This window comes from Phalaenopsis equestris, unplaced genomic scaffold, assembly GCF_001263595.1.
Source record: "Phalaenopsis equestris unplaced genomic scaffold, ASM126359v1 Scaffold000297, whole genome shotgun sequence".
Classification (NCBI taxonomy): Eukaryota; Viridiplantae; Streptophyta; class Magnoliopsida; order Asparagales; family Orchidaceae; genus Phalaenopsis; species Phalaenopsis equestris.
The window spans coordinates 636,796-664,342 of NW_018164739.1; the positions used below are offsets into that span (position 1 = coordinate 636,796).

Genomic DNA, 27,547 nt, shown 5'->3' on the forward strand with positions numbered 1-27,547 from the left:
CTATTCAAAACCTTATTATTTATTGAGTTAGAGCTTTTTCTATCCAAAGTTTACATTAGAATGATTCATTTATGATGTTTTAAGTTTCTTCTTCATGGTTCTATTATCAACAAAAAAATGCACAATATTTCTTTAGAAACTATTTGCAAACCGAAATATTATGAGGGCTTAGGCCTCTTCTCCATTCAAGCTATATCTCTTGATTTTATGATTAAGTTGATTTTGTGAATTGCAAATGGCAATGACTGTATTTTTAAATGGTTTAAAAGTCACTGCTTCTCTTTCTAGAATCTCAAATGTACATCTACTACTTATTTTTCTAGAAATTGCCCAAAAGAGTGGCTCTAGATAATAAAAATTGCTTTTATTTCTCTATTGAAGATTGTAGTAACATTAACTTGCTCAGGGACCCGTGGATAAATAGTAAGAATATCTATGAAATTCTTGAACCTCAAAGTTATAACTCTCTTACTTTCCAACCTTGTGATTCTCTTTAGCTTTTTCAATGATTCTTCTAGCTGGAGGCAAAACAAGCTGGCAAAAAACTTTTTGGTCATTGTTGACATTAATGCCATTATTATCCATTAACTCTTCAGACAACTTACTATGAAAAAACTTGGATAATCATTCATTTAAAATGATTTGTAAAAATATTCACAGCAACTTACCTTACCTACTGTTAATTTGGAATCTTTTGACATAAAATATATGCTCCCATGTATTCCCTTTATTCTTGGCGGGCAATTAATAATGTATTAAAGACTGCTGATCCTCTTATTACCAGAAATATTTATGTTCCATCTCTATGTTTGTTAAGTCAATTTTTCTTTATTTGTTTGTTCTCAAATGATTTTTAAAAAGTTGGTCACCCTAATGTATAATATTTCTTCACAACCCAATTCTACTTCAAATTTTATGTCTAAAGCTAGTAACAAAATTTCTATCTTCTCTCATAACAATCCATCGTTTATTTCATCTGGAAAAAAAGAGATGGGAGAAAATTTGATGGAAAAATTAACAGTTCTTCTGAAGTTATCTATTACATTAAAAAGGCTATGAAAACAAAAATCTGAAAATCGAGCAGAAATCAAGAAAGGGATACATTGTTAACCAATACTCTTGAGGCTTTATGTATTGGATGGCAAAATTTTTCATGTTGCCACTTGCAATTCTCCTCAACCTTCTTGCCTCACATATTACTCACTTTTTGGGTTTCCATATTCAGCAATTGGATGTTCTCCTTAGCAAAGCCCTTTGAATATCATTCTTCTCTAACTGCACACCTTGCTTTTTGATGGAAAATCAATGCATGGATCACAATGCCTCCTCTCTTGAGCTGAAACACTACTTTCTTAGTCTCCACAAACAAGTTACAATGGATTTTATCTTTAAGATACTTGTTGGTTATGCTTATATTTGAAAGTTTACCCCACTTCTACCTTTGCTTCTTCTGGCTTTCTCGAACTGGGCTACATTGGTTTTATTTAATTAAATATTTCATGGATACCATACTTGTGATTTGTGTTCTTGGTCACGCCAATATTCTCAAATTTCTGATCAGATACCAAAACTTTGTGGTTTGAGAATTTTGCTTTTATTGGTTTTTTATTCTTCAGTTGTCATGTTTACCAAACTCTTCAATTCAGGCTCAAGCGCAAGTTTATTTTCTATTTCGAACTATGGTTTAATTCTCCCCTTTGGCTGGCAAATAACGAAATTTTTGTTATGGATGGCTTTCTCCTCTATACATGCTTCGAATACCTTCACATTAAGTTTTTTTTTTCTGAATTTTATGTTGGACTAATCCTCTCTACTGCTGAGTTCTTCGTCACTGCTGCCATGTGGTGCTTAGTCTTTGAGGCTTTTGCCATTTGCCTCTACTGGGGATACTATTTAGAGCTTCCCGGATATTAACTTTCCTCTTTGTTGGAGCCCTTTCTGATATTTCTCCGTTTGGACCCCTGAGCTCATTTTTTGTTTTACTCCTCAATTTACTCCTGTATTTTTTTCTAAATCGATTGGCGTGTTGTTCCTTTATAATATAATTTACTAATAATCTCACTAATAATCTCTTTTTTTCAATATATGTTGGCACCTGCAGAGCACTTCATGTTCTAAGGATTAATATGCTAAAACCTTTACAGTGTGAATCAAAGTGCAACATTCAGTGTCATCTCTAAGGACTTAAACCAAGCATAAAAAGAAAGAAAGCATTGCACCCAAACATATAATTACAAACTTCCTTCAATTTTCCATGAAAGTGATCAAACTCATAATTATTAATAAGTTATGGCAAAATACACAACAAGCAAGAGACTGAACCAAGAAAGAAGTAAATCAATAAAAACCAGAGGGAGGGCAGTGCACTGCCTAAGTAAGGCAAAGGCCAAGGCAAAGGTATATGGCACTGAAACTCATAAAGCCAAACACCCAATACACAAAAGAAGAAGAAGAAGACACAGAGGAACTCTTCAATGGATGCAGAATATTGGGAGTAGTGGAAGAAAGTCTACTTCCACAGACACCAACTCCATTAAAAATTCCTTTAAAATCATTAGAGCTACCATTGAAACAGAGCCCAGAATTCCCACTCAAATCCAAGTTCCTCCCAAGCCGCCTAAGAAATTCAACACTAAAAGGAACAACTCCAGCAAGCATATTTCTGCTAAGATTCAAGTGATATATCCTATTAAGTCCACCCAACCCAGGAGGTATTTCACCGCTGAGTCGATTGTCCTCCAAGGATAAAGCAGTTAAGTTCTTCAGCCAGGTGAAGCTTGCAGGAATCTGCCCAGAGTAGCCGGAGTTTGCTAGCTTGAGTTCCTGCAGCCTCTGCAGCCTTCCAAGCTCCGGCGGCAATGGAACGAACATCGGATTGCTATCCATGAACAAGTATTGAAGGTTCTGAAGATTGGCGAGGCCATTGGGAGGCTTAGGATAACCACTCAACCTATTTTCACTTAAAGCAAGGAAAGTTAATAACTTCAGGTTCTCTACACTCTGTGGAATGCTTCCTAGTAGTGAATTGGAACTCAAGTCTAGTTTCTGGAGCATGCCCATTTCTCCAATTGATGTTGGAATTGGACCATTAAGAGAATTATAGCTAAGGTCAAGGTCTACAAGGCTGCTCAGTTTCCCCACCTGGGCTGGAATTTTGCCTGTTAATCTGTTATAGCTAAGGTCAAGATGAATCAAAGAGGTCAGGGTAGAGATGGCCTCTGGAATCTCGCCTCGGAGATTGTTTTGTGAGAGAGTAAGTACTTGGATTGATTCAAGAGAGGAGATTTGAGTTGGGATAGGCCCAATGAGAGCTGGATTTGCTTTGAGGCTAAGCTGCTGAAGAGAAGAGAAGTTTGAGTGGGGTAAGAAGAGTGTTGTCTTCTTGATTTTGAAGCAGTTAAGGAAGTGGATGGATTGAAGATATGGAAGATTAAAGATTTGAAAGGGAAAAGTAGCAGAGCTTCTGCAAGTTGGGTTAGGATGGGTTCCAAAGACTAGTTTAGTTACATGAAAACGGTTATCTGAACCGGGTTTGCACTCTAAACCAGGCCATGAGGAGCTTGGATTGCAGGGATCTTCGCTGCTGTAGGATCTCCAGTCTCTATCGGAGGATATGGAATCCATGATGGATAAAAGAGCTTCCTTTTCAAAGAAGTTTAGGGGAGCAGTAGTGGAGATGGGAGTGATTAAGTAGAGGGAGAGGAGAAGAGGGTGAAGGAGTAGGAGTTGGGGGAAGGTGGAAGATACAAGTTTTGACATTGTTGAGGAGAGGGAGGAAGTGCTTAGACGTAGAAAAAAGAAGAGAGGAGAGTTTCAGCGTCCATGTAACGAAACGAAATATTGAAGGGTTTTTTGATCTGCATATTAGAGAGAGAGGAGAGAGGGAGACGAAGAGTGCTGAACAGTCGATGTGATGGAAATAATGGAGGGGGTATTGTTGGAAAAATTATTAGGTGCGAGTTCGCAGGTCTAATAATTTTTCGTATTGTTAGCATGAGAGGGATCTTTAGTAAAATAAGTGGGGTCGGAGTTTGGAAGACTTTTGAAAGGGGAGACAGGAGACGGCAACGTTCCTGTTCCAACGTTAATATATTCCAAACTTGATGATTTCCATAAAACTGGCACATTGCTTTCTACTAATTTACTTTATTTTCATATTTATTCTTCAAAAAATAAAAAGATTAGGTCACTGAGAAAAAAACTGAGGCCAGTACAAATTTATGGGATTGTTTGCATAACAAATCTTGCTAAAGCAAAATTCCATTAGAATAACAACATAAAAGGTTGATAGGAGAAAGCTCAAAGCTCCTAGGCAAAAAATATGAAAAATTTCTGTAGATTAGCCTAAAATTTTTTTACTAACCAAGAAAATCTTGGAAAACTTTGAATCAGAGAAGGCTTAAATAAGAAATCATCAGATCGTGCCATGCTTTAGCAACTGCAGCCGAACGGGCGGTGGCAGGAGCAGAGTGGAGATCAGGAAATGATGGTTAGAAGCAGGTAAAATGACCAATCCGGCAATCAGAGCTTCAATGATTTAAAAACCAACTATCCTAAAGATTCCCAACGGATTACAGAATATGATCTTTATTTCCACATTAATGGGCTGTTTGGTAATAGCTTTAATAAGTCCAATAAATCCGATCCACCACCAGGACTGAAAGGAATCAGAAAGACATTGCAATTACATAAAGACTTATAATCTAACCTTTTTTCTGTCCTGCATATTGAAGTCAAATCCCAATTAAGATTTATAATCTAACCTTTTTTTCTGTCCTGCATATTGAAGTCAAATCCCAATTAAATCCGTTACCAGACAACCCCTGAAGGGAAGCAATTACTGGGTTACAGTGATCAACAGGAATCGAAATATTTAAGACTCATCATTGTCCAAATCATATAAACTATATAAGTAGATTTGCGGATTTCCCAAAACTGGATGTCCAATGGTTGGAGTATTGGCCAGTAGTATTTACTCGTTGGAACTACCAAACCTTTGTTTTCGCATTTGCTACAGTTCAGTACAGTACATAAATGTTTGATAGTTACATTGCCAGAATACTGTGAGAATAATAGTTATTTAATAAATAATATTTATGGCATTGATATGAATGGTAAATAATAGAAATAAATATTATGCAAAGGATATCAGAATGTATCAGTGCAGATTATTTTGGCATTCCCTAGCTAAATTAAAAGGGGCATTTACATGCATACCAACAAAAACTACTCTATTTTTTTCTAACATCTAAGACCTATTATTAACTATTCTACCCCCTAAAACTTCTCAATTCATAAAAAATACCATACCTCTTCTGTTAACTCAGTTCGACAAACCCTCTTCATCTTGTGCGCAGCACCACCTCCGTGGTTCATTTACGGCCCGAGCTCTCCCAACAGCTACCAGGCTACTTTCTCATCGCTCCATTGCTTCCATCAGCAAAGCTCGCCGTCGTTCCCTTGCAGCTTTGATTTTGCTACAGTGTGTGAAATAGAGGGAACCATGAGCTTGACCATCTCATGAATCATAGCGATTATAGAGATGTCAATTACATTATTTTGCCCTTTCTCTATCAAACTAGCAGAGATATTCATAGAGCATAGTTTCCTGAGGTGATGAAACCACTTCATTCCATAAATTATCTCTGTGGATTTAGAAAATTGAACAGAGGACTGAAGACGAGCAGGCCGATAGAAGGAATAGAACAATGAAGCAGCGAGATAGTTATTGGGAGATTAGGAGCTGCAAACATTTTAATTGGGGAAGAAACAGTGGCAGACAGTTGCATTTTTTAAGGTGTTTGGCCATTATAGGTTGTATAATAGTAAATATTCGTTTTTAGGCGTTAGGTTAATAGACTAATTTTAAGTGGTATGTATGTAAATCCTCCAAATTAAAATCATTGGGGGTACAATACCAATTTCATAATTTCTAGTTGATCAACACCGGCCTAACCTCATATTTATTCACAGCCAACGCATGTGGGAGACCACAGGAGGCCAGTACACAAGTTTCTCACTCTCTCTCTCACTCTCTCTCTCTCAAATCCATCAAATTGACCCTACCTAAAAAATACTGACCCAAAATATTAAATGAGTCAAAAAAATCAACCTGAACCCAAATATGGCCCTCCTTCAACAAATCTGACCCAAACCAAGCACATATATAACCAGGTTGATCTAAACCCGAGCACATATATAATCAGTTTAATATCACATAAAAGCTATTTAGATCAATTTTGGGTCCATCTCGGATCAGCCGGTCAATTTAGAATCAATTTCGGGTTAGTGAGTTGACTCGATCCAGACTTAAAAAATTAAATAGGTTACAATTTCTAACTCGAATCCGACACAAAAAAAATATGCGGGTTAATCCAGAATCTTTTTTTAGTCAAATTTGAGTATAGAGTTTGCATGTTGCGTCTATTTTTTACACGTTTAATTAGATTACTGAAAATAAAAATAATAGTAATAATAATGAAACAAATAAAAAAAAGAGATCTATTTCCACACTAAAATGATCCACCAAATCAGCTAGTATGGTGACATAAATTTTTGTTACTTTTTTCGGGTGAAAGCATAGGATTTCTGATAACATTATACTCGTATGAAACTTTAATTACGTACAACAAAGAGGTGGCCGAAACGTGCACCGCGCATTTTGGTCTAAAGCCATAATAATTACTCAGTCATGAAAACACATAAGCAGATAATACATTGCTGGCTATACTATTAAAAAAATGCTGCATGTAAGCACATAATACATTGCTGGCTATACTATTAAAAAAATGCTTGAAATAGAATCTAACAGCACCTGACATAACTGGTCGATGTGACCGAACAAAGAAACTGAACAAAAATCTGCAGAACCACTGTACAATAACGTGGTTCGTAAGAAGGCTGAGAGAGAGATAAATAGTACTCCAGTCGGTTGAACTTAAAAAAAAAAAAAAAGAGGAGCATTAAGATACATGCCGCACAATTCTTATGTTTTTAGTTATATAGCCCATAATCATATTTACTGCATAACAGTCAAATTTTTAATATTATGGCCCATAAAATTTCATATTTACTGCATAACAGTCAAATTTTTAATATTATAGGATCATTTACATACATTCCACACAATTTTTATATATTTACATATTTAACACCTAAACTATGAAATTTAAATACATGTCACTCAAATATTTAACATTAGATCAAAAATATCACTATTACTAAATTCTTAAAAGTGAAATACATCTTTTCATGCATAGATTTATAAATATAAATATCAAACTTTAGATGTCAAATATGTAAATACATACGCATCATTTGATTTGTATGTAAATTTCCCAATATTGGATAAAAAAATATTACTATAATTGACTTTTTTTAAAGTGAAATGCCTCTTTCATGTACAAATTTATGTCATCAAGATGCTCTAAATATAAAAATCAAGCTTTAGGAGTTAGGCAGGTAAATATATAGGCCTTATTTGGCATGTAACTGAATTTTCCTTACAAAAGATGGTTCAAATTTCAAACAGGCAATGGCCACAGGATACATGCTTTTTGATCTTTTTTTTTAATTCCGCAAGAAAAACTGAATTTTATTATTTATTTATTTTCCAGAGCACACAAAGATGCTAATTTACATGCTTAGAGCTGTTTGATTCAATACAAATGTGTAATTGCTAAAAGAAAACCCTTCAATGAAATGATCCGTGATCTAATGGTTTAAAGAAAGTTATTTATTCAAGTCAACAAATTCTAACCGCATAATTTGTGATTTATAGCTCAACTATTCTTTAAAAACATGAATCCTTCGTGAAAAAAACTAAAGATAATTTGAGAAAATTTGAATCGTCCTTTTGCAGCTGGCATTGTCTGATGCGAAAGTTCTGGTTAACACGGCTAAAATGAGCACTTTGAAAACGCTGTTGACGATGAAATAATAAGGCATACCGGCACAAGGAAACTCCCATTAATGTAGGATTTGAACGAGTTATTATATTATTAATCTTATTCCTATATATATGGATGATGCTAGACATAACTTAGTTGCTGCTACTCTACAAAAAATGCAATTTTGTTTTATTATTTATTTATTTTGGTTTAAAGATGAAAGGGAGTGATAGATTGAGCGTTGGACAAAAATGATTTAGACGTTTGCCAAAGGAATCTATTATTTTCTGTGTCAAAAGAATCTATTATTTTTTAGGTAGGTTGTACTTCAAAGTGCATACTGTTTACAAAATAATGGAGTGAATAAATAGTGGCCGTGAGACGTCAGCCTGGTGTTTAAGGTGGAGGATCGCTCCCATCCCACAGGCCTTCGAGGGCATGCTTTTGCCCCTAAAATTTCTCTCCACATATCTCCTCGAACTTGAGATTTACCTTTTGTTTAATTTATTTATGAGTGCTAATTTATTTTCCTCTCTCCCACAAAAATTTATGTAAACCAACAACAACCAAGGACATTATGGGATGTTACCTGGCTTGGTCACGGACTCAGAGTTGTTGAAGGGCTTGGGCGATCGAAAAGATTTCAAAGCATGGTGGTCTAAGAATCGAGTTGCAACTGCACAGAGAAGAATAACAATTAAAAGTTTAATGATGCTGCAAAAACAGCCGAGTAATTGCCAGTGGTCAAATATTGTACATGATTAATCAGATCGTCTATGATTCTAATTCTGAACATCAATCCCTCCCTCCCTCCCTCTCTACCCCACATTTATGCATACCAATCATAATGGTTGTCAAAGACTTGGGAGACCGACAAAGCCTCAAAGCAAAAGGTGACCTATAGTTGAATTGCAACAATGTTGAGGTGAACCAAGATTGAATTGCAACAATGTTGAGAAGAACCCTTTTTAAGTAGAATAAAATTAAACTCCTAAACATCGATGTACTTTTCAGTGCAATTGTTGGTTTCAATAGAAAATCCAAAGTTAAGCGTGTTAATGCAAAAGTACTCCTCGGAAGTCACACCAATGAGAAAAAATATAAGGCCGCCAATACGCAAAATCATGCAATATCTTGATGTAAGGCTTTGAAATAATTTCACGTTCTTTTGTTGTCACACTTTCTACCTGCCCATTCCCGTCCTACTACCACACCTATGACCCCCCTAATCTCACTACCGACTCCCCCTTCCCGCTACAGGTCGCTGTGATCTACTCCCAGTCGACCCTCCTCCTCTCTGCCGCCCATCCCAATCAGCAGCTACTCCAAAACCAGCCTCTAATAATTCCCCTCCCTACATATCCTTCACAATCACTCCTTCCTACCACAACCACCACTGTCAGCACCCAATTAGCCCAACGCTCCCATTTGTTAACTCTCTGACCCGTTGTCCACTGTATGTCCCATCTCGCCCTAGCCGGTGAGTCCTGTCATGTTTTATTTCATTTCCTATGTTTGAGCTGTGATTGTAACTCCATTGTTTTTTAGTAATAGAATCTATTTTCCTTTTTGGATTTGCAATTAACTCCAGTATCAATTGATCTTCATATCAACTTATTGAATTCGAAGAGGGCATCACCGAGTGTCCACCAGTGAAGACAAATTATTGTCAATCGAAAATGGGAATCAAGCTTAAAAATAAGAAGTCTGGACTATTGGATCTAAAACCAGCTTGTAACAGGATAACAATATATATATATATATATATATATTAATAACATTGTATATGAATTTTACATTATGGATTATGATAAGTCTACTGTAATTATATTATTTCATTTCATTTGAAGATGAGTTTTCTTTAAAAAGATTAGTTTCCTTCTATTGTGGACTTAATTTTAAATGGAAATAATTTGTTCTTAAATTGAATCTCATCATAACTTCAGCTATAAACAGGCTGTAACAGAATTTTAAAAAAAAAGTAAAATAAAATAAAACCAAAAAAATAAGTCTCTCGCTCTTCTTTATTTCTCCTGGCCCAAGGTCTCCAATGCTTGAGAATTAAAAAAAAAATTGTGTTCGGGTAATATAGTAGTTATTGATTGGTTACTATTCCTAAAATATTTTTGAATTCATTCTAGCATCGCATGATGGACTAAGCTAGTTATGGCTAAATTTGGTATCAAATATCATTCACTAGTACATGGTAAAATCATAGAGGAAATGAAGAAAATGGAGGGCTTTTGCTTCTTTTATAGTGTCATTGAAAGCCAAGAAAGAGTTGAGCATTAAAAAAAAAAAGACTATCAATAGTTAAGAATGATCTTATATCAAATTTGTCAACCAGGTAGTTAAAGATATTATGGTGTTAAAGATAATGCAAACCATAGATACAATAGGGAGACTTGTCACGGCTAGACCTGGGCTTTGAATTAACCAAGACAAGAACAGACGGTCAGAACTAAATTTTTTTTACTTATCTACAATTTAACAAATGAAAGAGTCATTAAATAAATTACATTAAAACAATAAATTACATTTACCTCATTATTGATTGTTCGCATCTTTTATAAATATTTTCTCGTATATTGTTCATCTTTTAATCACTTCTGTGAGAGCTAAATTTTTTGTACTTATCTACAAATTAAAAAATGAAAGAGTTATTAAATAAATTAAATTAAAACATTAAAATTACATTTACCTCGTTATTGGTTGTTCACATCTTTTATAAATATTTTCCTGTATATTTTTCATCTTTTAATCACTTAATTAACTTTAAAAGTTAGTTTAAATTTACTGTGAGTTAAAAAAGATAGTGGATACTCATACACTTAAACTACACTAATACAAGAAAAAAATAAAATACATGCTAGTTAAACTTTTAGTAAATCAATATAAACATTTAAAATATTATTCAACGCATTACTATATTATTATCATTATATATTTGTACAACGGTCATAAGAACACCGTCTAAAAATTGTACCACTTAAGGTACTTCAATATCAATATTCTTTTTCATATAAATGCACAAGTACTTTAGTAGTCCCCCACTTGTACCATTAAGAAGTGACACCATCATAGCCAACCATGCACTATAAAAATATTACCTTTTTAATAATAAATATTTCATTCTTATTTGCGTAGCAGTCAATATTCTTGTACATGATTTAATGATAATTTAAACAAAACTAAGCACACAAATCATTCTTACAATATGAACAAAATTTAATAGACTCATAAATCATAAGTATGCAATACTATAATAGTAACAATAGATACATTTGATCGAGAAGAAATAAAATATTATCATAGTACAAAAACATGAGTATTCATATCAATTTTGATTAACTTGATACTTGATTTGTTTTAACATCGACCTTTCTAAAATTGGAAGACTAAAATAAACATGGTATTCAAATTAAAATTTAAATAAATTAATATTTTAATAAACTATTAAAATTTTATTATTTAAGTATTAAATTTCATTAATTTTATACACATATATATACATAAATATACATATATATAACAAGTATGCATTTCTTATTAAATAATAAACCACAACATTAATATATCCCTTGGTCCAACCTTAACCATGAACAAACTCGCGATTCCGCAACCTCTGCGTATGGCGATGTTTGACTTTCTATTTCGCACTAATTCAGCTCGCGGCTTCTTCTTTCTTTTCTGTTTGACAATGACTTCTACTCCTCCCTCGTTTTCGAGATCACACCTCAACCAAGCAACGAAAGTCTTCTGCGTCGCCGACTCCCTCGCGCAAGAAAGCACGATTTCAACCCGTCCTAATTTGCAATGCTCCTTCCTTTCCGCTTCTTCTTCGCTGGTAGGGCAGAGCACGAGCTCTTATTTGCCGCTCCTTCCTCCGCTACTTGATAAAGACGTACTTTGCCTCCGACTATGAGGAAGCCCTAAATTGCTTCATTCGACTGCCCTGTAAGTTTCTACCTCCCTCAATACAAACTTATAGGCGAGCTTACCTGTTTGGTTTCTCGACCTTCTCAATTCGTCTCCCTTCTTCAACTCTCCCATGCTCAACCCTTCACTTCCACTTCCAACTCATCGTTTTTTCTTCCCTGAGCAACTAAAACGAGGCTTTACAATCTTCCCCACTTACCAAAATTTTATCGTCGAAATTTATAAATTTAATTTTACCATTAAAATTTTTTTATAATTATCTTATTAGCTCTTTCATCAAGATTTCATTAACTAATCTTAAATCTCGCTCCGATACTACTTTTGTCATGACCAGACCCGAGGCTTGAAATTAACTAAGCCGAGAACAAATAGTAGGATAGTGGGAACTAAAGAGTCATTAAATAATTAAATTAAAATTGTAGAATTATATTTACCTCATTATTAGTTGTTCATGTCTTCTATAAATATTTTCCGTCCATTGTTCATCTTTTAATCATTTAATTAACCTGAAAAGTTAGTTTAAATTAACTGTGAGCTACACAGCGAAAACTCATTCTCTTAAACTATAAAAATATAAGAAAAAAAACAAAATACATGCTAGTTATATTTTACTCTATCAATATAACATTTAACATGTTATTCAATGCTTTACTTTATCAATATCATACAAATATCATTATATATACGTACAATGATCATAGGTGCACCGTCTAAAAATTATACTACTTAAAGTATTTCAATATCAATATCCTTTTCATATAGATGAATAAGTACCTTAGTATTCCCTCACTAGTATCATTAAGAAGTGACTTCATCATAGTCAAATATGCACATACAAACATACTATAAAAATATTACCTTTTCAATAATAATAAATTCATTCTCATTTGCATAACAGTCAATATTCTTGTACAAGATTCAATGATAATTTAAACAAAACTGAGAACACATGACATTCTTACAATATGAACAAAATTCACTAGACCGATAAATCATAGGAATGCAGTACTATAATAGTAACAATAAATGCATTTAATCGAGAAGAAACAAAATATCACCTTAGTATAAGAACATAAGTACTCACCTCAATGTCATTAATTTGTTATTTGATTTGTCTTGACATAGATCCTTCTAAAATTGGAAGCCCAAAATACACATGGTATTCAAATTAAAATTTAATTAATCTAATATTTTAATAAACTATTAACTTTTTATTATGTGAGTATAAAATATAATTATTTTTAATACATGAAACCATAATTATTTGTATGTATATGTACCCCCCCCCACACACACACCCCCCAAGTATACAATTCTTATTAAATAATAAATCACACCTCTAATATAACCCTCGGTCCAACCCTAACCATGCAAAATCATAATTTTGCCTCGCTTCTTCGTCGACACAAATTCAGTCCATGGCTTTTTCCTCCTTTTTTGTTCGACAATGACTTCAGCTCCTCCCTCTCTGTCAACACCACGGCTCAACCAAGCAACGAAAGTCTTCAATGTTGTCGATACCCTCTCGCAAGAAAGCACGATCTCAACTCGTCCTCATTCTCTATGATGCTACTTCATTTCCTCTTCTTCGCCGGTAGGATAGGGCATGGGCTCTCCTCCGCCGCTCAACAAAGACACTTCCTCCGCTGCTCAACAAAGACATCGTTGTCCGTTGCCTCCGACTATAAAGAAGCCCTAACTTATGCCGTTTGATTCTCTTATAAGTTTTTGCCTCCCTCACAACAAATTTATAAGCGAACTTACCTGTTTAGTTTCCTGACCTCCCTCTTATTCGCTTTCTGACTCATCGCTTCAACTCCCCCATGTTCGACTCTTTATTTCCTCTTCTAACTCGTCATTTCTTCTTCCTCGAATAACTGAAATGGGGCTTTACAAGACTTGTTGAAGATAAAACAATGGAAAAACTCACAAGAGTCTTCCCTCTACATTATACAAAAGTGGAGATATATATACATCTCCAATAGAATTACAAAATAGGAATAAAACCAAAAAAGGAGTGAAAAATAAATAGTGACCAACAATCCTTTACGAAAGCATGGGGATTTTAATTCCAGGGTCACAGAAACAGATCTAACGGTATAGAGCTCGATCTGTGTACCTTAAATTATGTGTTATATGAGAGTCATAAGTAAACAGATACAATGGTACATTGCCTTCTCCCGTGTGACTTAAGTTCACTGTTATGATTAGAGTAAAAAGTTTACTACTCATCAAACAGGATGGTACAGATCTACCATTCCAAATTTGCTTATGATATATTTAGTTGCAGAGACTTTTGGTGAATATGACAGTCATTTGATTTCCTTTAATATTATCTAGTATCTACATAAGCTCCTTCATCAAAATCCAAATTTGGTCTTGGTTAAGTTGTTATCATCTTGGTTTCTTTCAACACGTACAAAACATATTTCTTTTGAGAGAGAAACATAAAAGACTCACTGTTTTTTGTAGCATGGGCCTCCATAGCCATGTTATGATCATGGAATCAGTATATTCCAAAAGTAAGAATTTTCAGTATTAGAGTTTCAGAGATTGATCTACAAGGTGTTGGATTTTTCTATTTCTCTTTAGAAAGGTCTTCACGATTTGAAAACATTTAAGGTAATTTATCCCATTCAAGAAATAAGATGCTTGAAATATGTGGAGTTCTTCTTTTGTCTGATTTTCAGCATTAATCATGATCGATTCTTTTGAAGGGAAGTTAAATAACACCAAAATAGTGAATTGAAGGTGAATTCGTTGATGGGGATAAGGTTATAAGTGAAAAACATAACTTTAGAGAATAATAACAAAAGTTAGAAGTAAAAACCATTACTTAGAGATAAAAACAAATGTTAGAAGTGGAAACCCTGATCTTAGAATAAGAATAAAGGTTGGAAGTGAAAACTTAACCTTAAAGAATAAGAATAAATGTTGGAAGTAAAAATTATAACTTTAAAGAATAAGAATGAAGGTTGAAAAAAACACCCAAACCTTACTTTGATACCATGTAGAAAATAAAACAATAGAAAAACTCTCAAAAGTCTTTAGTCTTTATTGTACAAAAGAGGAGATACATATACATCTCCAATAGGTATTACAAAATAAGAATAAAACCAAAAAAGAAAGGAAAAAGAAATAGGGGTCGGCAATCCTTTATGAAAACACACGGATTATAATTTGAGGGACATAGAGAGACGAAGCTAACGACATAGAGCCTTGATCTGCGTCTCTTAAGTTCTTTGTTATCTGAGAATTTAAGTGAAAACAATAATACATTGCCTTGATCCATGTGCCTCAAGTTTTTTGTTATGATTAGAGCAAAAATTCAACGCGACTAAAGCATATTCCACATCCTTTTATGCTACAACAACAACAACAACAAAGCCTTAATCCCACTGTGGGGTCGGCTACATGAATACTTTTTCTCCATTGCGTCCTATTTAGTGTCATATTTTCATTTAGTTCCAGTAAATTAAGATCATTTTTAATACAATAAGCCCAAGTCTTCCTAGGTCTACCTCTGCCTTTCTTAACACTAGTCGAATTTAAAACATCTACTCTCCTAATCGGATCATCTAATGGTCGACGTTTAATATGACCAAACCATCTAAGACGACTTTCTCTAATTTTGTCTGTCACAAGAGCTAGAAGCAAACATATTAGGAGAGAATGAAAAAGATGACATCACAACTACTCGTGGCGAAGAAACACAACTATTCAAAGTAGAAGCCAAATTAGAGATTCCTACATATAATGGTTTGGTTTGTAATAATATAAAGTTTTTTAGCTTCTAGGTGGTGATTCCGGGTTAAGCAAATTGTCGGGGATGCCAGTTACTTAAGAGTAGTAAATTATAAAAGCTCTCAAGTAAAATGAAGCTAAATTCTTAAACATCAAGGCGTATTTTGGTGTAACTACTAGAATTTTATATCAAAAACTCTAAGGTTAAGCATGCTCATTCAGGAGCACTCTTGGGATGGGTGACCTCCTAGGAAGTTAAACCAATGAGACAAAAGCATAAATACGTGATGCCAAACTAGACAGCATCTCGTGGATGAAAGTTTGAGCTGTTATATGGTTGAAGTCAAGAGTTAGATGCATGGATTGACCAACTGAAGACTTGACCTTGTATGAATATAGAAACCATGTAGTACTTCTTTTGCCAATGTGGAGTTTTTTTTTTTTCTTTGGGCTTGATTGAAGCTAACTTATCATGCTCAGATATGATGTAATTCCCATCTAAAGATGATTGGACATTAAGGGATGACAAAATGGATGCTTAAGAAGTTGATAAACCAATTCTAACACACAGAAAAATTTTCTTTAGGTGCAGCTTGTAATTACTTGAGTTTGGAGTTAGTTATAACAAAGAGAAGAAAAGAGAATAAAAAAAGATAAAAATATGTGAGAATTAAAGAAACATTAGTGTAATTTTCTCTGAACTAGTGGAAGTACCATGACTGTGCGGTTGTAAACATATATTAATGGGGCATTTACATACATACAACACAATTCTTATGTATTTACGTATCTAACACCTAAACGTTCAGATTCAGGGCCCATTTGGGGCAGCTTATAAGTGCGGCTTGTTTTGCGCGTTTGTGCAACTTATTCGAAAATCACGTTTCAGATTTAGAAAAAAACACGATCGCAGGTATCGAACCGCGATCAACGTTTCGAATGCCCGATTGGGGCAGCATTTACGCGCCTGCCCCTCCCTCGTGTCAGATCCGCTCTGCCTCCGCCGAAGTTCTGGTCTGCCTCCGTTTTGCCTCCGCCGAAGCTCCGTTCTGCGTCTGCTTCGCCGAAGCTCTGTTCTGCGTCTGCCTCCGCCGAAGCTCCACTCTGCGTCCGCCTCCGACGAAGCTCCGTTCTGCGTCCGCTCCGCCGAAGCTCCGCTTTGCCTCCACCGAAGCTACGGTCTGCCTCCGCCAAAGCTCTGCTCTGTTGCCTCTGCCGAAGGAAGCTTCACTCTGCTGAAGCTTTTATTCTACGGTCTACCTCTGCCAAAATAGGGGTAGAATAGTAATTTCTCCAAAATCAGCTGTTTTTCATACGCACAAACCAAACAGCCAGACAGTTTATCCGAATCAGATGCTCATCAGCAGATTATCATAATAAGTTGTTTATCAGCAGAAGCTGGATAAGCTTCAGCTGCCCCAAACAGACCCTCAGATGCATACCACTTAAGTATTCAACATCAGATCAAAAATACCACCATCATTAATTTTTTAAAACTGAACCTTTTTATGCATAAGTTTATGACAACATGGTGTTATAAGTGTAAATATCAAATTTTGGGTGTTAGATATATAAATACAAAAGAATTGTGTGGTATTTGGATAAATTTCCCTATATTTAATTGAATCCAAATAGCATAAATTTGGGTTATTTTACATGTCTATGACCCATTACATTAAATTTGGATAAATTTCCCTAAAATCAATGCTTTCTCAATTAAATTTACACTAACTTCTATATGATTTTTCCAGATTCTAACTATTTTTTCATATTAACAAATTAGCTCTGATATTTACTGAAGGTGTTATCTGTAAGAAATCTATTCAGTTAGTTTTTTTTCTTGACAATAATAGTTTCAAAAGTTTACTGAAAAGGCTAATAAGTTTACTCTATCTCACAAATAAGGGCAATTAACCTTAGCATTACGGCAGAATTTTTTAAAAGTAAGATTTGTTGAGAAACATTAGCTTACAGCTAGTCAGTATGAAATCCTAGTTTGACATTATATCAGATATTATGACAACTGCCATGAGAAATATTATTATACTTATTTACAAAACTTGAAATTATTTTCTTTCTTAATCAAAAGATAAAATTACATAAGGTTAATAATCCCTCCACTATTTACATGGGATCATTTTAATGCCAGAGTCCATAGAAATGTCATAATAGCCCCCATACTATTTTAATATGATCTGAAATAGGCTCCAGGGAGGAGTATGGGGATTAAATTAAAACTTTTATAGAATTTGACAATAAAATGACCCATAGCAAAGAGGCAGAAGACCATTTTGGCACTTCTCTCAAAATTAATTATATCAATAGTGCAACGCTGAAAACAACCAGAAAGCCTCAACTGTAGCATAATCTCTATAATACTCAAATATTATTCTACATATGTAAAATCCGTTGTTTCATAAAATCATAAAACTAATTTATTGCCATTTTTCAAAGTTCCAAGAGATTAACTCACCGAGATAGAACTTCTTAAAAGGCGAGGGAAACACGCCATGTGAATTTGCTGTAAATCATTCATCACCGCCAGCCATCAACTATGAGTACCTGCATCAGAACAGCCAAGATGCTACCAATGGAGATGTTCAGCACATTGACTGCATCATTATTGAGCTACAAATTCCCAAAAAGTCATTGTTGTTAGCTATTGGAACAAGATAAATACATAAAACAATGAAAGTCGTTCAGAAATAGTAAACAAATGTAAAGCAAGCAGTTATTAAGAAAATAATTCAGATTTCACAATACCCATTGGAAACCGTCTCTCTCTTGTAGTGTAGCACCTATGAAGCTTTCACCGAAGTTCGCAACTTGTGAAGCCAGAACACATATGGCAGCTTGTGGTGTGTTAACCTGTGAGGGAAAAGTTGCAGCAGCAGTCACGCAGAATAACCAAAAGTAGTTTCAACGAACACTAAAAAAGGAGAGGAAAAAAGGTTATTACTCGCTTTATAGGCAAAATTAAAATATAGCATATAATAATTTAATGATTTATCAGAAAAAGATTCTTTGAAGGCACTTTTAGAACCACTTTTGTTTTTTATTTTATTTTATTAATATTTTGATTTAAAATAAAAAATATCCTTTGTATCTCAAATATAACTTTTCTTTGTCAGTTAAATATCACAAAATTCAATTTTTTTTGGCCATTTGGAAGATGGAAGTGGCACCGCAACTACAAGTGTTGGCAGAGATAAAGCTATTGTCAACTATAACACTAATCTGACCGCTGGGAAGAGCGAAGTTAGATAGCAATGGGCGCACGGTTGGCCAGCATCAGATGCGAGGGTGGAGGTGGCTGACATGATGGAAGGTTGGTGATTGAAAGTTCCTATATTGAAAACAACGAAAATACCCAAAAAAGTATTTTGGGTGTTTTAAAAACAGCTAAATTTATTTTTAAAAATAATTAACACTTAAAAAATACTAAACATGCAGTTTTTGAGAGAGTTAAAATAATTACTTCTCTTTGCTTTCATAAGAAATGTTTGCAAGATAAATAGCAAAAAAAGATCACCAAATTGGCAAGACGCAAAATCCCCATGCTAAAAAAGAAAATAGGAATTACAAATTACCAACAATAAAAATTTCTAAAAATAGGAAATACTAAAAATAGAAGATACCAAACATCCAAAACCGCTTCAAGTTGAAGCATAGATATCTATAATGCCCAATTTGCTTACAAGAAGTTCAAAAATAAGTATGAAAAATCCTTTGATGAAGATAAATGTTATTTGTTGAGCAGTAGAAATAAACAACATACAAATAGCTTCACAGTAAATCTTCTCTTTTAAGAAGTGTTTGTCAATCTCCATATGCTTTGTACGATCATTTCACAATTGATTTTCTATAATGCTTATGGAGGTTTTACTGCCACTTTGCAACTTCATCGGCATGTTTATCAGGATCCACAGCTCTTCAAGAATTCTCTTCAGCTATAACATCTCACATACTCCATCAACCATAGCCATGTAATCTGCATCGGCACTACTCCTCGTAACCACATTCGGTTTTTTACTTTGCCATGTAACCAATTTTTCCAACACATAAGTAAAGTATCCAAAAGCTGATCTCCTATCAATATCTGAGCCTGCCCAATCTGCATCAGCGTATGTCTCTATATTTTGTTGTGTGGTCTTCTGAAAGAGTTAGCCCTTGTAGGTATACTTTTTAGGTATTTGAGAATTCTATTAATCGCTTTAAGGCATTTCTCAAAGGGTGAATGCATAAATTGACAAACCAAACTCCCAGCAAAGGCAATATTTCATCGAGTATGTGATAAGTATATCATTTTTTCAACCAAATTTTTATACCACGTTGTATTCATTTAATCACCTTTCTTCCCATCTCCTAGTTTCTAATTCGAATTAATTAGAGTGTTTTGCAGATCTACAACCACCCATCACAGTGTCATTGAAAGAAGTATTAAAACAGTTCAACACATATAAATCATCTCTCGTGAGAATTAAAGTGTCCACATACACAATATACATGGTAATCTTCCCATCCTTTCAGTGTATAAAGAACATTTTATAATCTTCTTGCCCATAATATGTCACAACCTCGCTAGGGGCTTCGAATTTCCAATGCGGAAATGGACAGCAGTATCATGAAATTTAAAATTTTCTACATTTATTTTCCATTCTTTTATTTTGCTATACCTAGGAGTTTACAATCCAAATGAATTGTACGAAATAATTTAATTGACTAAATAAATGTACCTTTCAAGTTGCTAACATTGCATTCCGTACATATTATCTCATTTAGTATTCATTTTCTATTAAAAAACACTTAAATCTCAGAAGTATTAAACAATATAATGAGTTATCTTGTTGAATATGGAGTCTGTTCCGCCTGACTCCCTCTCAGTGTCTCGCCTCACACATCCCACGCGGAATTGCATCCCTTCCCATTTCTCTGCATTGCGCCTCACGCCGCGTCCCTCTCCGCGTAGTACCTCACGCGGATCGCGTCACACTCTGCCGCGGGAAGCTTCACGGGCTTCCGAAATAAGCCATTTTGCTTATTATAAATAGGAAGCAATTAGGCTTCCTAAACCCATCCCAAAAACTACCTCCTTTCTATGACAGTTAACTTCTTTGTTTTCTTTCACCTAGAGGTAGAGAGAGAGGAGAGAGAGAGAGGAAGAGAAATTGAGATTTCTTGTAAACGTCAAGACGCTCGACAGTATAATTCCTCAAAGTAATAAAATTCTTTGCAGTTCCGTGAATGTAAGCAAATTTGTCAAACCACGTAAATCTGTGTATGTAATTTTTGTACGAATTTTCTTGTTCCATTTTTCGCTTTATTATCATCATTTTTCATAACAATTGGTATCAAAGCCATGGTTTTGGATTTAAGGAAAAACAATGGCCGAATGCAAAATGAAGTTTTCAAGGATCGAGAAGTTCGACGACACAAATTTTGGCTACTGGAGGATGCAAATAGAAGACTAACTCTATGGGAAGAAACTTCATCTTCCGTTAAAACAATGGCCGAATGCAAAATGAAGTTTTCAGGGATCGAGAAGTTCGACGACACAAATTTTAGCTACTGGAGGATGCAAATAGAAGACTAACTCTATAGGAAGAAACTTCATCTTCCGTTACTGAGAAAACGACCAGAGAAGATAGAAGAGGCCGGTTGGAAACTGTTGGATCGACAGATTTTGGGGTTATCCGATTAACCCTATCGAGATCTGTTGCCCACAACGTCATAAAAGAAATGACGACTGCAGACCTTATGGCGGCCTTATCAGGTACATAGGAAAAATCATCGGTGAATAATAAAGTGCACTAGATGAAAAAGTTATTCAACTTGAAGATGGCGGAAGGTGTGTCTGTTGTTCAACATCATCATCACAAATCAATTGTCGTCTGTTGAAATTGATTTTGACGATGAGATACATGCGTTAATATTGTTGGGCTCATTGTCAAATAGCGGGAAACCATGAGGATGGCAATTAGCAACTCTATAGGTAAAACTAAGTTAAAATATGATGATATTCGTGAAGGGCTCATTGTCAAATAGCGGGAAGCCATGAGGATGGCAATTAGCAACTCTATAAGTAAAACTAAGTTAAAATATGATGATATTCGTGATTTCATTTTGGCTGAAATGCGCAGGAAAGATTCTGGCGAGATCTCAGGCTCAAGTTCGACACTGAATGTTGATTCTAGAGCGAGTTCACAAGACAGGAACTCAAACAGAGGAAGGTCGAAATCAAAGCATAGAAGCAAGAGCAAGTCAAAGCCTGATCAATCAGCAACGTGTTGGAATTATGATAAAACTGACCACATAAAGAACTGCAAAAATCCTTAAAAGACGGAAAACGTCAGTGCTAATGTTGTAACTGAAGAAGTGCATCCGCAGGATGCACTGTTGCTTACAGTTCACAGCTCTATTGATGACTGGATACTAGACTCAGGGACATCTTTCCATACATTTTTCCACCGGGAGTTAATGCGAAACTATGTCGCAGGTGACTTTAGGAAGGTGTATCTGGCTGATGGAGAAGCTTTGAAGGTGGTGGGGATGTGAGACGTTGATATTACACTCTCTAACAAGAGCAAATGGACTCTGCAAAAGGTCAAACGCATTCCTGAACTAAAGAAGAACCTCATGTCTGTTAGGTAGCTCGACGAAGGCAGTCATTCAGTAGTGTTCTTTGTTAGCATCTGGAAGGTTATCAAAGGAGCACTGATACTGACTCGGGATAAAAAGACTGATACGTTATATATGAATATTGATTTAATTAACAGTATTGATACTACAGTTGCAGAGAGCACAACAGACATGTGGCATTACGGGCTTGGACGCATGAATCAGAGCAGCATGAAAGAGCTTCAGTCCAGAGGCAAGTTGCCATAACTGAAGTCAGTTGATATCGATATACGTGAAAGTTGCATTATAGGGAAATAGAAGGTTAGTTTCTTGAAAGATAACAGAGTGCAAAAAGCAGAAAAACTAGAACTTGTACACATCGACGTGTGGGGAACTTCCCCAGTTACATCCCTTGGAGGCTCTCGCTACCATGTCGCATTCATTGATGACCACAACAAAAAAAGAATGGGTTTACTTTTGGAAGCATAAATCTAATGTATTTGCTGTATTCAAAACTTGAAAGATCATGGTTGAGACATACAGATCTAAAATTGAAATGTTTGAGGTCTGACAATGGTGGTGAGTACATCGATAGTGGGTCCAAGGAGTATTCTGTAGTTTAGGGTATCATAATGGAGAAGACCATTCCGGAGATACGACAAAATGAAGTTGCAAAGCGTATGAACAAGATCATCAATGAGCGTGTCAGGATCATGAGATTGCATGTCAGACTACCACCAATTTTTTGGGCAGATGCGGTCAAACTGCAGTTTACTTGATCAAAAGAGGGTCATCCGTCCCATTAAACTGTGAATTATCTGAAGAAGTCTAAAGCGGCAAAGAGGTCAATTTTTTTCATCTTAAGTCTTTTGGTTGTCTTTCTTATGTTCTAACCAATCTTGATGTTTGTAGCAAGCTTAAGGCTAAATCCAAAAAATGTTATTTCATTGGCTATGAAGACGAAGCATTTGACTATCGTTCCTGGGATGATTAGGATCAGAAGATTATCAGAAGGAGAAATGTGATCTTTAATGAGAAGATGTACAAAAACATGACTAGTACAAATTCTGAAGCAACTCCTCAGGAATCGGAGTTCGTGAGGTTTAACGATCTACCAGACATCACAACACAGGGCAGAGATGTGAATGACGAGGAGAATGGCTTTGGGACACCCATTCCTATTATTTGGCAATTAGATTCAGAGTCATTCACTACTCCACTTGTCGTTCGCAAGTCAGGCAGAAGCAGACATTCGCCACAACGTTACTCACTAACTTTAAATTATATTCTGCTGACAGATGGTGGAGAACCACAAAGTTATGAAGAAACCCTGACAGATGAAAATTCTAACAAATGGGAGCTAGCCATGAAGGAGGAAATGAATTCCCTGCTGGGAAATCAAACATGGGAGCTGACAGAACTTTCACCAGAAAAGAATGCATTACACAACAAATGGGTGTACTGGGTGAAGACTGAGTTTGATGACAGTAAAAGGTACAAGACCAAACTTGTAAAAGGCTTTCAGCAGAGGCAGAGCATTCACTGCTCTAAGATATTTTCTACTATGGTTAAACTTACAACCATCAGAATGGTACTGGCTATGGTTGCTACCGAAGATCTATTTTTGGAGTAATTACATGTGAAAATAGATTTTCTTTATGAAGACCTTGAAGAAGACATCTACATGCATCAGCCTGAGGGGTTCGTGGTACAGAGAAAAAAAAGATTTAGTATGTAGATTGAAGAAGAGCTTGTATGGCCTGAAGCAAGCTCTTAGACAACGATACAAGAAAGTTGATAAATTCATGTTCAATGCAGGGTACGACAGATGTCAGACAAATCACTGTTGTTATGTCAGGTATTTTGACAATTCTTATATCAATTTATTGTTGTATGTAGATGATATGTTTATTGCAGGGGCCAGCATTGATAAGATCAATAATCTGAAGAATCAGATGTCAAAGCACTTGACAATGAATGATTTGGGAGCGGCAAAACAAATTCTTGGCATGAGGATTGCCAGAGACTGAGTCAGAGGCACATTGAGTCTTTCACAGGTTGAATATATGAAAAAAGTGCTTAACAGGTTCAATATAGATCAGGCCAAACCAACTGGCACACCTTTGGGCAGCCAATTCAGACTCAGCAAAAATCAGTCATCCAAGTCAAAAGAGGAACAACACCACATGAGTAAGGTTCCTTACGCTTCAGCTATTGGTTCACTTATATATGACATGATCTGCACCCGACCGGATATTGTCCATGCAGTGGGATTTATAAGCAGATACATGAGTAATCTAGGGAAGAAACATTAGGAAGTTATGAAGTAGATCTTGAGATACCTAAGAGGTTCTTCAGAAACCTACTTGTGTTTCTAGGAAACAGTCTGGAGATACAGGGTTATGTTGATGCAGATTTACCTGGAGACATTGACACTATGAAGAGTACTACAAATTATGTTTATACTCTTGGTGATACTGTAATGTCATAGGGCTTAAATTTACAGAAGACAGTTTTGTTGTCCACTACAGAGGCTGAGTACATTGCAGTTTCAGAGGCTGCAAAAGAAATAATATGACTGCAAAGTTTCTTAAAAGAATTAGGTAAGGAGGCTCAGAAGAGCACTATCTACAGTGATAGAGCGTCATATTCCTTGCCAGGAATCCAACATTTCAATCCAGAAACAAGCACATTCAGATCAGGTATCACTCCATACGATCATTGTTAGATGATAGACAGTTGTTACTTGAGAAGATCTGTGGAAGCAAGAACACTGCTGATATGTTAACCAAGGGTGTTACACTTGTGAAGTTGGAGTTGTGTGCAACTTCGGTTAGTCTTTTAGCTTGAAAACAGGGGCTTTGAGTTACAGAGGAGTATATCACGTTTGAGCAAAAGAGTCGGTACAACCAGCAGATAATGCAGTAAGTGTCCCAGTCTCCAAGTGGATGAATTGTTGAATATAGAGCATGTTCCGTCGGACTCCCTCTCCGCGTCTCGCCTTACACGTCGCACGTGAAACCCCGTCCCGTCCCCCTTCTCCGCATCGCGTCTCACGTCGCGCTTCTCTCTGCATCGCGTTTCACGCGGACCGCGTCGCGCCCCACGCGAACCACATCCCGCTCCGTGTCGCACGCGGAATCGCGTGAAGCTTCCCATCTCTCTGGTTTCCAGAATAAGCCTTTTTGCTTATTATAAATAAGAAGCAATTAGGCCTACTAAACCCATCCCAAAAACTACCTCCTTTCTGTGGCGATTAAGTTCTTTGTTTTCTTTCACCTAGAAGTAGAGAGAGAGAGGAGAGAAAGGAGGTAGAGAGTAAGAGAAAGAAAAATAAAGATTTTTTGTAAACGTCGAGACGTTTGATAGTGTAATTCCTCAAAGTAAAAAAATTCTCTGCAGGTTCGTGGACGTAGACAAATTTGTCGAACCACGTAAGTATGTTTCTGTTATTTTTGTGCGAATTTTCTCGTTCTATTTTTCGTTTTATTGTCATCGTTTTTCATAACATTATCCAATATAACCCAGTGCAGTAATTACATTTTTAAACTGCAATAATAAAAGAAAAAGAAAATAATGTATATGTTTGTCTTTCATAATATATTCTAAAAATATATATAATAATTTATAGAATATATTCATGATGTTTGTTCATTAAAGAAATCTATAATTTCTACATGCATTATCTTTTATTTTATTTTTCAAGATATAATCCATTAATTTTTATTACTTCACACACTTAACTTTCACATCCGTCACAGGAGTACCGTTAAAATATAACATAACACATCTCTAGTAGATATTATCATGTAGGCACGGTGATTCATGATCTAACTTACACAATTGTCTAAGATGAAGTAATGTATACTCACCCTTGACTGATATTATCTCGTTGACATAGTGATTTGTTACTTGAATTACATGATTATTTGACATGGTATGGTGTCTAATTACCCCTGGTCGAAACTTTCGTCAACATAGTTGTTATTGATCAAAGTTTTACAATTGTCTGAGGTAGTAGAAAAATATCTACGTGTGGGTACATAGTCAACTCCAGTTAATATAATAAAGAGGAAAACTCCTCTTAGCATGCACATAAAAGCATTCATGTATATTATATTTTCATAATTCATAACATACATTATTTTATTATGTGACATTGCATTCATCTACTCATAAATAACTTCATAAAGAAATCATTATGCAATTTTTTATGCAGGAATGTTAATATTCATAATTCTAAAGATCATGTAATAATATGATATATGCATATCTACTACAATCTAAATGTCTTGCAATAACCAAATGTTTTTCTAAGAAAACTAATATGCAATATTTATGCAGCATAGTAAACATGCATGTTTCCAAATGGAACAATATGAAGAATTGTCCGTGGTATAAATCTCATTGTTATAGATCATCAATATAAAAAATGGAATATATGAATAGAAATTCAAAAATAAAAAATTTACTGAAATTCAGATATATAATTACTCACATGAATTATGTTTGAAATCTTAATTGTTATAAGGATCTTAATATTCCTGGTCACCTTTGCTTGCTTCAGTACTAGTTAATCTATACTCCACAAAAAAAAATCCAAATCTATGTTGAAACTATAATTTGACTTTATAAAAAAATTAGCAATTGATTTAACCTAATTGCTTCCATTTATCCTTAATTTTAATCTTTTTTTAATTATAGACAATGTTCCCATAACTTTTATAAAATTGAATTTAATTTAAACTTGACAGTCTTCGTCCATTATTACCTATAAGAGATCGAGAAAATAAAAATATTATAACTTAATTATAATATTATAAATTTATGATTATATGAATGTACATTTGAACAAAATAATTCCCTAGAGGTACACTTATTATGATTAAGGAAATTTTAAACTTAATGATATAGACATTTAGAGAGTAACATTTTTATTCGGTTCATAAGACTTCATTAAATAAAGCTTCATATTCATTCTTATGAAATTCTTGCATTGCAAAGTATGCTAATAAAATTATTCCTATTAATAAACATAATTTATTGAGGTTCCATTCCTTCAAAATTTTACAGGAATTTATTGTTTATACTTAGCTTTTGATATTTCCTCAATTAATTTTCATATTAATAACATCTAACTAAAGCAATAGTAAACTAAATAGCCTAATTGCTTCCATTTATCCTTAATTTTAATCTTTTTTTAATTATAGACAATGTTCCCATAACTTTTATAAAATTGAATTTAATTTATTCATTATTCATTTAAACTTGACAGTTTTCGTCCAGTATAACCTATAAGAGATTGAGAAAATAAAAATATTATAACTTAATTATAATATTATAAATTTATGATTATA

The 27,547-nt window shown here is 34.8% G+C and overlaps 2 protein-coding genes across 6 annotated transcripts in view; both read right to left on the reverse strand.

The window, feature by feature from the left end:
* Positions 1 to 1,838: 1,838 nt before the first annotated feature.
* On the reverse strand, positions 1,839 to 3,957 carry LOC110025374 (probable leucine-rich repeat receptor-like protein kinase At1g35710). The gene has a single exon (XM_020725824.1). The coding sequence runs from the start codon at positions 3,757 to 3,759 to the stop codon at positions 2,371 to 2,373; it is 1,389 nt and encodes a 462-aa protein (XP_020581483.1). The 5' UTR covers positions 3,760 to 3,957; the 3' UTR covers positions 1,839 to 2,370.
* Positions 3,958 to 6,757: 2,800 nt separating this feature from the next.
* The window catches only part of LOC110025387 (protein VTE6, chloroplastic), a 65,017-nt gene continuing 44,227 nt past the window's right edge, over positions 6,758 to 27,547 (reverse strand). The window contains exons 4-7 of one of the 5 annotated variants that reach the window (XR_002294114.1): positions 18,336 to 18,440; positions 18,046 to 18,200; positions 8,479 to 8,565; positions 6,758 to 6,936 (exon numbers count right to left, since the gene is read on the reverse strand). Coding sequence is in view for 1 of the 5 variants with exons in the window: in XM_020725840.1 (XP_020581499.1) it covers positions 18,108 to 18,200; positions 18,336 to 18,440 (198 nt within the window). In the remaining 4 variants the exon portion in view is untranslated. Of the gene's footprint in view, positions 6,937 to 7,828; positions 7,922 to 8,478; positions 8,566 to 17,825; positions 18,201 to 18,335; positions 18,441 to 27,547 lie in introns of those variants that run through there. The other 4 variants (XR_002294113.1, XR_002294115.1, XR_002294116.1 and 1 more) reach the window with 4 other exon arrangements.